Source organism: Nannospalax galili, unplaced genomic scaffold, assembly GCF_000622305.1.
Source record: "Nannospalax galili isolate Female #2095 unplaced genomic scaffold, S.galili_v1.0 scaffold24, whole genome shotgun sequence".
In the NCBI taxonomy this organism is placed as follows: Eukaryota; Metazoa; Chordata; class Mammalia; order Rodentia; family Spalacidae; genus Nannospalax; species Nannospalax galili.
The window spans coordinates 3418815-3430489 of NW_008352654.1; the positions used below are offsets into that span (position 1 = coordinate 3418815).

General features: G+C 44.8%; 1 protein-coding gene across 4 annotated transcripts in view; it reads right to left on the bottom strand.

Annotated features, from left to right (window-relative positions):
- The window catches only part of Rgs6 (regulator of G protein signaling 6), a 217636-nt gene that overhangs the window by 111449 nt on the left and 94512 nt on the right, over nt 1-11675 (bottom strand). For all 4 annotated transcript variants that reach the window (XM_029554420.1, XM_008849807.2, XM_008849806.2 and 1 more), the window contains exons 2-4: nt 6982-7032; nt 5207-5313; nt 4365-4416 (exon numbers count right to left, since the gene is read on the bottom strand). In XM_029554420.1, coding sequence (XP_029410280.1) covers nt 4365-4416; nt 5207-5313; nt 6982-7032 — 210 coding nt within the window. The remainder of the gene's footprint in view (nt 1-4364; nt 4417-5206; nt 5314-6981; nt 7033-11675) is intronic.

An 11675-nucleotide genomic window follows, 5' to 3' on the forward strand; every position in this document is an offset into this window, starting at 1 on the left:
TCTTCCTTTTTTGATGCAAGGGGAAAGGCCCAGGGAAAGCAGGAGATAGATGGTGTGATTGAACAATAGACTAACCAAGAGGGAAGACCACAGACAACCTTGCCTGTCCCACTGCTTGTCACCTCACCTATGCTGAGAGCTTTCTAGGCAATGCCTTGCTGAACGAATCAACTATCTTTTCCTGCTGGCAGCCTGAGATGCTGGTGATACTGTGGATGACTGCCATCTATGGGAATGCCCACACTTCTGCACTCTGTGTGCTGAGCAGGGCCAGCTGTGGTTGTCCCCCAAATCTGTTTGCCAGGCGTATTTGTTAATTTAACAATGTAAGTTCACTAATATTATATATACAATACAGTCCCACACCTTTGGTTTGACTTAATGATTTTTCCATATTATAGTGATGAGAAAGCTGTGTGGATCTACTAGAAAAATCACTGTTTGGATTTCTTTTCCTGGGCTAGAGACATGTGGAGAGTAACCCTCTCAGAATGCTGGGCAGTGGCAGATTCTGAGGGGCCCCAACTAGCACTGTGCAGTGCGCTGTGTTGTTAAGTGAGGAAATCTGGTAGGTTGATGTGAATTCAATGCATTTCTGACTTGGGATATTTTCAAGTTACGTATTTTCAGGACATAATCCTGACCTTAAGTTAATGGGTATCTGTACCAATGAACTATTGCAAAAAGAAAGAGTTGTTGTGTTTCTGAACACAGCTTTAAGAAATGGTTTGGAATGAACTAATTAAACAAGGGAGTTGACTAAAGTAATTGCTGGTGAATTTGTTAAAGAGAAGACATTTGGAAAAATTATAAAAATGTATTTATGCAGTTTCAAAAATGTTTTGATGCAGTTTAATGATATCCAAACTGGATGGTTTATAAAGAGGTTGGCTTTTTAAAGAAGGAAACTCAAGTCCTTGGGCGCTATAGTCAGAGAGAGTCCCTGGTTCTTCCTCAAAGATGGTCCTTTGCATAACTCACATTTATCTGATGGACTTAAAATTTGTACATGCCACATCTCCTGATTTTCCGTTTACTAGTTCTTGCAGTGAACCAAGCAGCTAGAGCTCTGTATCACGTCTGAAAAAGAGCTGTGTGCTCTGAAATAAAGTGCCTCCCTTAGCACCTTGGCCTACAGTCAGCTGTGGGATTGGGGCAATCAAGCAGGAAGCTCGGTATGTTGCCTGCCTCGTTAGCATGGTCTGTGAGCCAATGGAGGCAGCAGCTACTTTGGCAAAGCATTTTCTACTAGGCAAATACAAAAGTCAGGGTTAACTATGCCAGAATCTGGGAGTGGGTGAGTCAGTGGGTAAGAGCACTTTCTGTTTAAGAATGAGAACCTGAGTTTGAATTCCCAGCACCCATGTAAAAAGCCACGGATGGCCCTGCATGCCAGTGCTGTGAGGCACAGAGACAGGAGGATTCTGGGGCTTGCTGGCTGCCAGCCTAGCTCCAGATCCTGTCACAGACCCTGGGTTAAAGGAATATGGTGAAGAGTGATAGCACAGGACACCCAGCATCCCTCTCTGACTTCCACATGCATGCAAGTGGGCACACAGACTCACATCCACACTCACATGGGCATACACCCCCCACACACATATTCCCCACAAAATAAATAAATAAAATGTCAAAAAGAAATGGCTGACACAGATTTGGACTGAGGGTTTTATGCAGGTAGAATCAGCTCAAGAGATTTCCAACTCATCTGGGTCAAAATGGACCGGGCCGTCACCAGGTGAACAAGCAGTACTGCCAGTCATGACTGCGAACCCAGGGTTCTGGACTTCTGACTGAGTCTCTGTGGCTGGTGTCACACACTGGAAGCCTGCTCGTCACACTCCGGAGGTAGGTGTGGTGTGGCGTTCCCGGCACCTAGGGGCTTGTCTACACCATCAGGTGCCTTCCCCAGTTTTCTTTCTAATGTCTGCCCAACTCTGATGATGGATAGTGGCAATAGCCAGCTCTGAAAGAGGGCCTCTGGGAAGTATGTCTGAAGCCCAGATGTTGGCTGGTCCTGGCTATTTTTTTTTAACTGAAAAACTGTTACCTCGACCTCCCACCTGACATCACAACTTCACCTCTGCTTCATTTGGATGTGCTCCCTCCCCTGTGTCACCTTACAGAATGCGACATACCTAACCAAGGGAACAGATTCGTACGCCATGTGTGCAATTAATGTTAAGACATAATAAACTGGACTGGCAAGATGGTTCAGTGGGGAAAGGTGCTTGCTGCCAAGCCTGGTGATCTGTGTTCCATCCCCAGAACCCACATGGTAGAAGGAGAGAACCTCAGCCTGCTTTCTTATACAGCCCAGAGACTATCTGCCCGGGGATGGCACTGCCCACAGTGAGCTGGGCCCTCCTGCCTCACTCGACAATCAAGAAAATGCCTCATGAACATGGCCACATGCCAATCCAATGGAGAAAATTCCTTGATTGAAGTTCCCTCTACTCAGGTGTATCAAGTTGAGGACTGCAGTTATTCAGCACAGAAATCCTGCAGTTTCGCATCCTGCCCTTTGACTTTCCCATCTGAGACTTGACCATAGACTAAGACACAGGAATGCAAAGTAATTTTGCTTTAAGGGGCACCTGAAATAAATTGATTTTATTTCTGTTTATGCTGCCCACTAAAATTCTGAAGCAGTGAAAATCTTCCCTGGTGTGTGTAATGTAAGATGCTGAAATATATTTTACTATTACTTGGACCCAGATATCTGATCTGACCCCTCCTTCCCTCTAGCCCCCTGTATAAGGGGTACATGCTAGGTAGAACCCAGCTATAATTCTTCAAATAAGGAGTTGGATCACCCTAAGCAGTCTTTCAGCCGTGAAGCACTTGTTTTATGAGTGGCCAAACCCAACTCCATCTCTGAGTCTAAGCCCTTGCTGGACCTGCTTACCCATCATTTAGGGGCCCACCGTTTAGGAGGGCCACAGTGATGCCCTAGGACAGCTGAGGAGCAGATCCCAGGTCCTGACCCTCACATGAGCACATCCTATAGATTCAGCTGCCGTCCATCTCCAGACTGCTCTCGGTGGTCTCTCTTTATCCCTCAAACCCATGCTTCAGAGCTGTGGCTTATCCTGGAAGTCTTCCAGACAAGGTCTCTGGTCCCCACCGGCAGACACCTCTCTCCTGCTCCTGTAGCTACCTTTCTGCCCCTATCATTTCTGCAAATGTTCAGGGGAAAATCCCCAGACCTCACCGAGTGCCATGGTCCCCAGGAGAGCTACAGACTTGACAGCCCCAACAGCAGAAGGATGCTAAAGAGAGAGGAGGTTGCTGCTGCAGTGGCTTTCAGTCAGGTTATGCTCCACAGCAAGAAGGGGATGGGCTGGAGCCACTCAGATCTGCGTTCAAACCTTACTGCCTCCAGGGAGTGTGTGCTGATCATCTTCAATAAAGAACCAGAACCAGGCTGGGGTGTAGCTTAGTGGTAGAGTGCTTGCTTAGCATACATAAGGCCCTGGGTTTGATCCCCAGCACTGCAAAAGAACCCACACAAAACCGAATGAACCAAACAAAAAGACTCTAGGCAATAACAAAGCCCAAGCCCAGTATCACAAGTAAATATTCACTGATGACTCAGGCACAGTGCCATGTGGCCTGCACTGGGGCTCTGAGTATGCACGTTTGCAGATCAGCCCCTGCCCTTGGTGGGCTTCTCATCAGCTGGAAATTCACACAAATGTGATCCTGTGAGAATGCGGCCTTTCTAAGTCTCAAGTTCTTTACCTGAAGCACAGGGACAATATAATCTCTTCAGAGAACTGACCACAGACTATTTTAAATATTATCTTTGAAAGTATATGGCACACGTCTATCTGGACTCTGTCTAGATATAGGCTCCTTGCTTGACCAACTCTCGACTTCACCCACTTTTTATTTCCCTAGTCCAAGGTGATAGCTGTCTGCTCCTCTCTGGTCCACCTCTCCTTTCTCTTAACTTGCATCTATAAAAAATGCCAATGAGTTCTTAGTAAATTTTAATAGAAAGGGCCAGGGGAGGAGTAGCTCTGTGATCTCATCCTCCCTGAAATCCTGTCCCCAGAAAGAACAACCAAAGCCTCTTTAACACAGTGTTGCGGTGGGTCCTAGTTCTCCAGGCTCCACAGCATGGACATGCTGACCACTGGTGACAAGCCTTCTTTTCCCTCTGCCCCTTCTCTTCCAAGGACTGCATCTTTCAGTGTGTTGAGTCTTTATTCACCATGTGAAATAGGGCGTTTATTACATGTCAACGATGTAAGAAAGAAGTTAGCAAAGACCCCTTTTCCCTTTGTGGTCACCAGGTGCTGAGCATTTCTGTTCTCCCAGCGGTAAGGGGAGGTGTGGGACACAGCAATTCTTCTCACCATAGTCAGTGTTTTCAGGTTCCCAGCAGTTGGAAGGCCAGAAGTAAGGAGCCTGGGAAAGAGCACAAGGGGTCAGGACTAGAGGTACACAAGTACAGGAATGAGAAATTTAGTTTGTGGCATAGATATTTCTTATCTTGAAATACATTTCTGGCTGCCACAGTTTCCTGGTACACAGCCTGGGTATCCCCACCCCTTTAACACTTCTGAACTGTGCTTCCGAAACCTTTGGCTTAGACCTGGACAGAGCTGCTGACCCTCTGTGTCTGTTCCCTACAAGGCAGAGTCTGGGAGAAGCTGTCCCTTGAGAATAAATGAAGAAATAGGAGCAAAATATCTGCTCTGGTCTGAATCCTGTTCCTCCAGGTGAGGCTCTTAAAGAAATGGGTTCTTCAGGAGGTAAAGGAGACACAGAGCCCTCGTGTATGAAACTAGTGTCCTTATTGTTTATTTTTTTAAAAAAGACTTGAAAGAGATCCCTTATCCTTTCCACCATATGAGGACATAGTTAGAAGGTGCCACCTATGTAGCATGGTCTCTCACAAGACACCAAACATGCTGGCATCTTGACCTTGGATTCTCCATCCACTAGAACTATGAAAACTGAATTTCTGGTGTTTCTATGCAGGGCATTCTGTGATAACAGGCCTGAGAGCTTAGACAAAACCATAGGCTCTCAACGACAGCCTTTTAATATTCTGAAAGTGGGTCACCCAGCTAGGAATTGTTTTGGCTTTCCTAGTGCTGCAGGGGTGAGATTCCCTTAAATACCCCTAGTTGTTCTAGGTGGTACCAATCTGAGGTTGCATGGTGATGAGCTCAGGAGGAGCCTTCAGACTTACCTGGAAACGGTAAAACGTGCCATCGTCCTTCATGGTGAGAACGTGGTCCGAGATTGGGAAGATGTAGCCCTGGGCAGCAATAAGGCTTCCCAGGTGTATTGCTTCAACTGCAGGAGGAGAAAGGAAAGGATGGGGAATCAGGTCATTCAGTTAGAACATGCATTCGGGAGAGCAGAAAGGTGACCAGAAGTCAAGTGTCAACCTCCTAGATGCTGCTGCTGCTGCGGCTGCTGATTGACTCGCAGGGCAGCGAGGCTGGAGGATGCTGACAGTCGAGAGGCCATCATGTATCTGGGCTCCCCTGAGAATCTGATAATGTCCAACCATCCACCCCCAATGACTTTCTAGAAGACATTCAGATCTAGTTCCACAATCAGAACCTTGAGCATTGGAACAGATAAACTTGCACCTAATGAAGTGAGATATCTCACACAAGGTGCTTAACAGTGTCTGGTGCAGGGTCAGTATTCAGATGGTGCTGGTAGCCCTGAGTCTTAGTTCTAAATTCATCATGTTTTATCCTCCTCAGCAGTGGGGTTGCAGCCCAGCAGCCCAAAGAGGTTTCAGAAGCTTGCTGTGATGTGGCAATTCCCTGGGTGAGGAGAAGGGTCTATCTCCTTCTCTGATGGGTATAAGGTAAGACCTCCGTTTCTCAGAAAATCAGAGGAGGGACAATAGGGTGGGTGCCACAGATGGCCAAGCTGATAGAAATATGTGTATTTCTGTCACAATCCAACCTACTGCCTCATTAGCTCAGCCCATCAACAGTAGATTAGCAACATCGGGGTAAACTACAAGAGGGTCCAGCAAAAGAATCACAACCCATAGGCCCAACATCAAGTGTGGGCACTTGATTCAAATGATCAGAAATCAAGGAGGTTGGGGGCTGCTTAATCTGGGATATCTAATATTTCCCATGAATGTCCATCAAGAATATCAGAGAAGAGGTTCTGGGGACATGGTTCAGCGGTAGAGTGCTTGCCTAGCATGAATAAGGTCCCAGGTTCAGTACTTACTACTGTGAACTTCAGAGTAGATCTATAAATGATATTTGTGAATGTGACCTTTGAGAATTAATACCAGTGAAGGCAGACAAATAAGTGAGTGCTGAACTCAGAAAAAACAACAAAACAAAACAAAATCTCATATCACATGGAGGAGAATCAGCTTTACTTGTCTAGAATTTTCATTGTCGGGGAGCCCCATCCCCAGTTCCTAATTACACTGTGATACCACATTTTCCTGCTTCTTTTCTGTTGGGAGGATCGCTGTGGAAACTGTCTTATTGGTCAGGGTTTCCTTGTTTTTCTGATAAAGTTTGCCTAATTGAAATGCACAATTAGAGTTGAAAAAAACCCGTCTTTACTTCTCGAAGGAGCTGAAAACAGAAGGAATTTCAGCAAATAATTAAACATCTTAATTGTGGATCAGGCAATCTAATTTTAAGAACTGGCTCTAGAAGGCTGTTGTGTGACAGGGCTACAACTTCTCTTTAATTGCTGTGGCTAACGAGAATCCATCTCATTTCACACACTATTGTATTGAGCTCTTTGGCATTCTAAATAGTGGTTCATTTCCTCAAAGGGTGATTTCCACATGAAGATAGACATTCAGTGGAGAAAATAAATGACTTTTCTTTGCAACTAGAATAATTCCACATCTTGAAATCCACACCAAGAAGCCTTCTTTTAAAGGCTGTAGAGAACCCAGTGGAGCAGTGTGTGGGTTGTGTACTGACACCAGGGGAGGTCAAGGCAAGGCTGAGGGTCAAGTACCTGGGTCCTCAATGGAAAGGTTCTTCATAAGCCACTGCACAACGTCAGTACCTGCAACAACAAAGCAGTTTTAACTGAAGATGTCATGAGGGGCAGAAGAAACATTTTTATTGGATTCCTAAGCCCAGCAAGCACACAGCCTGGAAGCTGGTAATTCTGACATTTTCCCATCTTTACTAATCCTTCCCACTCATTGGGATATTTCCACAGTTACTTTAAAAAATATTTTATTTATTATTTTTATTTTATGTGTATGGATGCATTGTCTGCATGCATGTAAGTATGCAGACAGTGTCATGTAATGCCCTCGGAGGTTACAAGAGGGTGTCAGATCCCCTAGCACTGAAGTTATGGATGGTTGTTAGCTGCCATGTGGGTGCTGGAATTTGAACTCGGGTCCTCTGCAAGAGTAGCCAGTGCTCTTAACCACTGGTCTGTCTTTCCAGTTCATATTTCCACAGCTATGATTCAATTCTTTCTTTCAATGGAGATAGGTTCTCATGTACCCCAGACTGGCCTTGAATTTTCTGTGAATCTGAGGATGCTGAGATTACAGTCCTGTGCCACCATGCCTGGTTCATGCAATGCTGGGGATGAGCGCAGGATTTCACACACGCTAGGCAAACACTTTAGCAGTTGAACTGCACTCCAGCCTATAGCTCAATTATTTTATAAAAAGTTCAAATCTACTTCTGATGACTCAGTTATATCCACTTTTCCAGACACCATCTATCAAGATTTCAATGACTTCCTGAACCTTTATCATGTACCCCTTACCCCCAACCATTTCCTCTTCAATTTTCTGCCCTGACAAGGGCTGACCAGCATAGGTAACCTCACAGGTTCTTGGAAAACACTCTCACCTCTTCTGGCAAGGATCCACTCTGAATCAGCACGCCTCTATGTTTGTAGTAGAAACTTAGATGCATTTACTGAAAGTTTTCTTTTTCCTCTGGGCCTCAGCTACCTTACATTGGCTGTTTACCAACTGGGTGTGGGTAGAAATGACCTAGCACTTCCAGATCTGGTCTATGAGAATGCCCACGTGTACCTTCTATACCTCCATATACTTCCCTTATTTATCTGGGGGCCTGGTGAAGCAGAGCCACAAAACAGAGCCGCAATGCAGAAGGAGCCGTGGATCCCACTACGAAAACAAATGCCCTTTTGGGACCCTCAGGAGAGTGTTACAACCTGTGTTTAGAAGAACTCCAGTACCCAGGAACTCACAATTCCCCACTAGACAGCCTGTTTAAGCGAAATCATCTGTGAACAGAAACATGCCCATCTCTCATTGCTTCCCTTTAGTCCTCTGATGAGAGAAAGCAAACAAACCCAGGCCTTATCACTCTGAGACCATCCCATTAGATTTTGGGCAGTCCTTCCATAAATCATCAGTGTCCTCATCCCCAGTGTGACAGGCCTGAATATGCACATGTTTCCTCACATGGCCTGGCCTGGAGCCTCTCATCATTGGTCATAGTCCTCCAAAGAAGTTTCCTTTTGTTTGTCTCCCTTTGAAAAATGGTCCCTAGAATCCATGTTCCAGGAACAGCAGAATTCACATAAAAGTGCAAGAGTCCAGTTTTTTGGAAGGTTTTAAACATCTAATCAATCCATTTGTCACCCAAATACCTTACTTTTTACCAGCACAGACCATTACATGCAGTGGCTTTATCATCTCATTGGAATGCCTGATGGAAAACAGGCGGAAAGGGGCAGTATTTCCAGATAGCTGAATCTTGATGGGTCTGAGGCTTGGTGTGAACTGCTAGTAGCATTCCTGGCTGGATTCCCAGCCAGATGAATGAGATCCAGCCGAGGGGTTTACTAAGTGGCCTGCCTTTTCTAGGAATCAAATTTTTCAATATTTTGACTAGTGCCTAGAAGTAGGGCAGTACTGGCTGGCAGTCTGGACATTCGGTTTCTGTATGACTCTATGGGACATGACATTAATGGTGTAGGAGCACTGCCGGGGCCCTGTCCTCTTCCTCTTGGGCTTCCCTCAAGGTCAACTCTTATTGACACATTTCCTCGTGCTTCAGACTCAAAAACAAGACTTGGAAGCTTCCCACCCTTGCTCCTGGATGGCATCTATGGGTTGAACTTGGATGAATAAAACACTGCCATTCATTCACATTCTTTGAGAAAGCGTAGGTCTGTGTAGCTGCGCACATGTGTGTGCGTGCTCATTTTCTCCAAAGTACACAAGTTCAACATTTGTCCTAGGAAATGAAGAACAAAGCAGAAATCAAATAAGCTGTAATCCCAAATTGGGGGTGGGGAAGACGCTCTAACCTGGTTTATTCTCCTCAAAAGAAAAATAGTTCTTTTCTGTGGGTTGCCTGGAAACTGCGAGGTTTCCAGTATCCCCCGGCTCTCCCCGGGGCCTGCGGATTATCTTTCCGCTGAGCTTGCTCAACCATTATTTATCACCTGCCAAGATGGATTACTTACCCTGGGACAATGACAGCCCTTCCTTTCCCCTGTTAATTACTGTCATCATTAATATCCATGTCACTAATTAGTATTCATTCACATTGAAACTCCTTCCTTGCTATCCTGCCCACTCCCCCTCTCCCGCAGCCCCCCAGTACCGTTGTCTGGGTTTCTATCCCTTTTGGCACTCAGTCTCTGGCCTAATAGTTCTCCCACTCCACTGTTCCCTGGTCAGCATTCACCTAGCTAAATGACCACATATAAGCATCTTTCTTGTAAAGAAGAGAAAGTTACAAACTCCCTTTCTTCTCTCTGAGCACTGTTGGGGACCTCACAACAGGGTTTCTTGTCTCTGGTGCAGTCACCATGACAGTCACTGTGCCATCTGAGGACTGTTGAGGTGCTATTCCTGGGTCAGCATACTCTATGTTGTGGCATCACTCCACTGTGGTCCCCCACACACCATGGGCTCTGTTTGGTGGCACACAGCAAACACAAACACGATGGACAGTCTTATAGTCATGGCTATGCTAATTCAGGCTTTTAAAGAATGAACCATGAGCAGCCTACCTCCAGCTCTGGGGCAGGAAGAGACCCACTGTGTATTTAGTCCCAGGAACAAGTAGGAGTCGGCAAAAATGTCATAATATTATGTCATTTGAAACCACTCCAATTATGGCAAGGCAGAGCCAGAAAGAACAGTCCAAATAGCCAGCAGGAGGAAACAGTTTGCTTTCACAGTTTTGTCTCTTCTCTCTCTCCACTAAACCCAATGATCATACTTTCCTGCCTTTTATAAAAAGAATTTGAAGATTCTCTTTTGTTCTATCTAAAATTTACTGTTGCCTTTATTTCCACTGTTGGATACAGGGTCTTATGTTCATTAAAGTCACCTTACTCTAGACTTATCTTAAAAACAGATAACATCATACAACATAATATATGCAAGAAGGTTACCCTTTATACCCGAACACCCCATAACACTGAACTGGAAATTGTGATCATTGTTGTTTTTGTTTTTGTGTGTGTGTGTATGTGTGTTTTGCTGGGAATCTGTTGTTTTGAGACAGGGTCTTGCTGTACTAGCCAAGACTGGGTGTGTGATGTGCATGTATTTAGGTGGGTACATGTGTAACTATGTGCACATGCCTTTGGATGCTAGAGATGAATGTTGGCTGTCTTCTTCAATCACTTTCCAACATATTTTTTGAGACCAGGTCTCTCACTGTCCTGGAGCTCATCTATTTAGCTAGGCTTGCTGGTCCATGAATGCAGGGATCCACCTGTCACCATTGTCCCAGCATGGAGATTACAGGTGTGCGACCATGCCCGGCTTTTAGGTGAATTCTGGGAATCAGAGCTCATGTTCTCCTGGTTGTGCAGCAAGTACTTTACTGACTGAGTCATCACTCCAGCCTCACTGAGGCTAATTTATGAACAAATGAAACGGGGCTACCCATAAAATACACCTGAGGGTACCCAAGTCTCTTCACTGATATATGTATGTTGTATTACTATATTTAAGTATATATTTATTAACAACAGTTACATGCTATGTTTCTACACATGTTGTAGTATGTCTTTCAACTATATCTTTTATATATAGACATGTTTATTGAACAGGTATTTGAGATCAATATAAAAATCTTGTAATAGGGAAGTCAATAATCTATGGCTCATTCATGAAATAAATATTTATCGAACAACTCCTATGCTAAGTGGGAAAGCATATTGAAAAGAGTATACATTGATAAATCACGTTTTTTTAATCCATGAGTATATTTTATTAGGAGTTGAATAAAATCATGTACTTCCCAAAAAACAAGACAAAAAAATACAAAAACCAAAGTGGAGGCTCCCGAGGCATACCACCAAGGTTGGCCAATGGCCTCCACACACACATGCGTACGTACACACACAAAGAATTAATTCTATAAACAAAGGACCTTATTAACCGTACCTCTGTGTTCAAACTGCAGTGAACATTAGAGAGCAATTAGACAACATCCTCATTTTCCTGCAAGGACACAGGCTCAAAAGCAGAAAAGGAACAAGAGTAAGGCGTCGAGACTTAGTTCTCTTTGTTACGTGGTAGCGCTCCTCGTCTAGCATTAAAATAATTTTTAAGGCAGCTGGAGAGATGGCTCAGCAGTTAAGAACACTGGTTGTTCTTACAGAAGACGCAGGTTCAAATCCCAGCACCCACATGGCAGCTAACAACTGTCCATAACTCCAGTTCTAGGAAATCTTTCTGT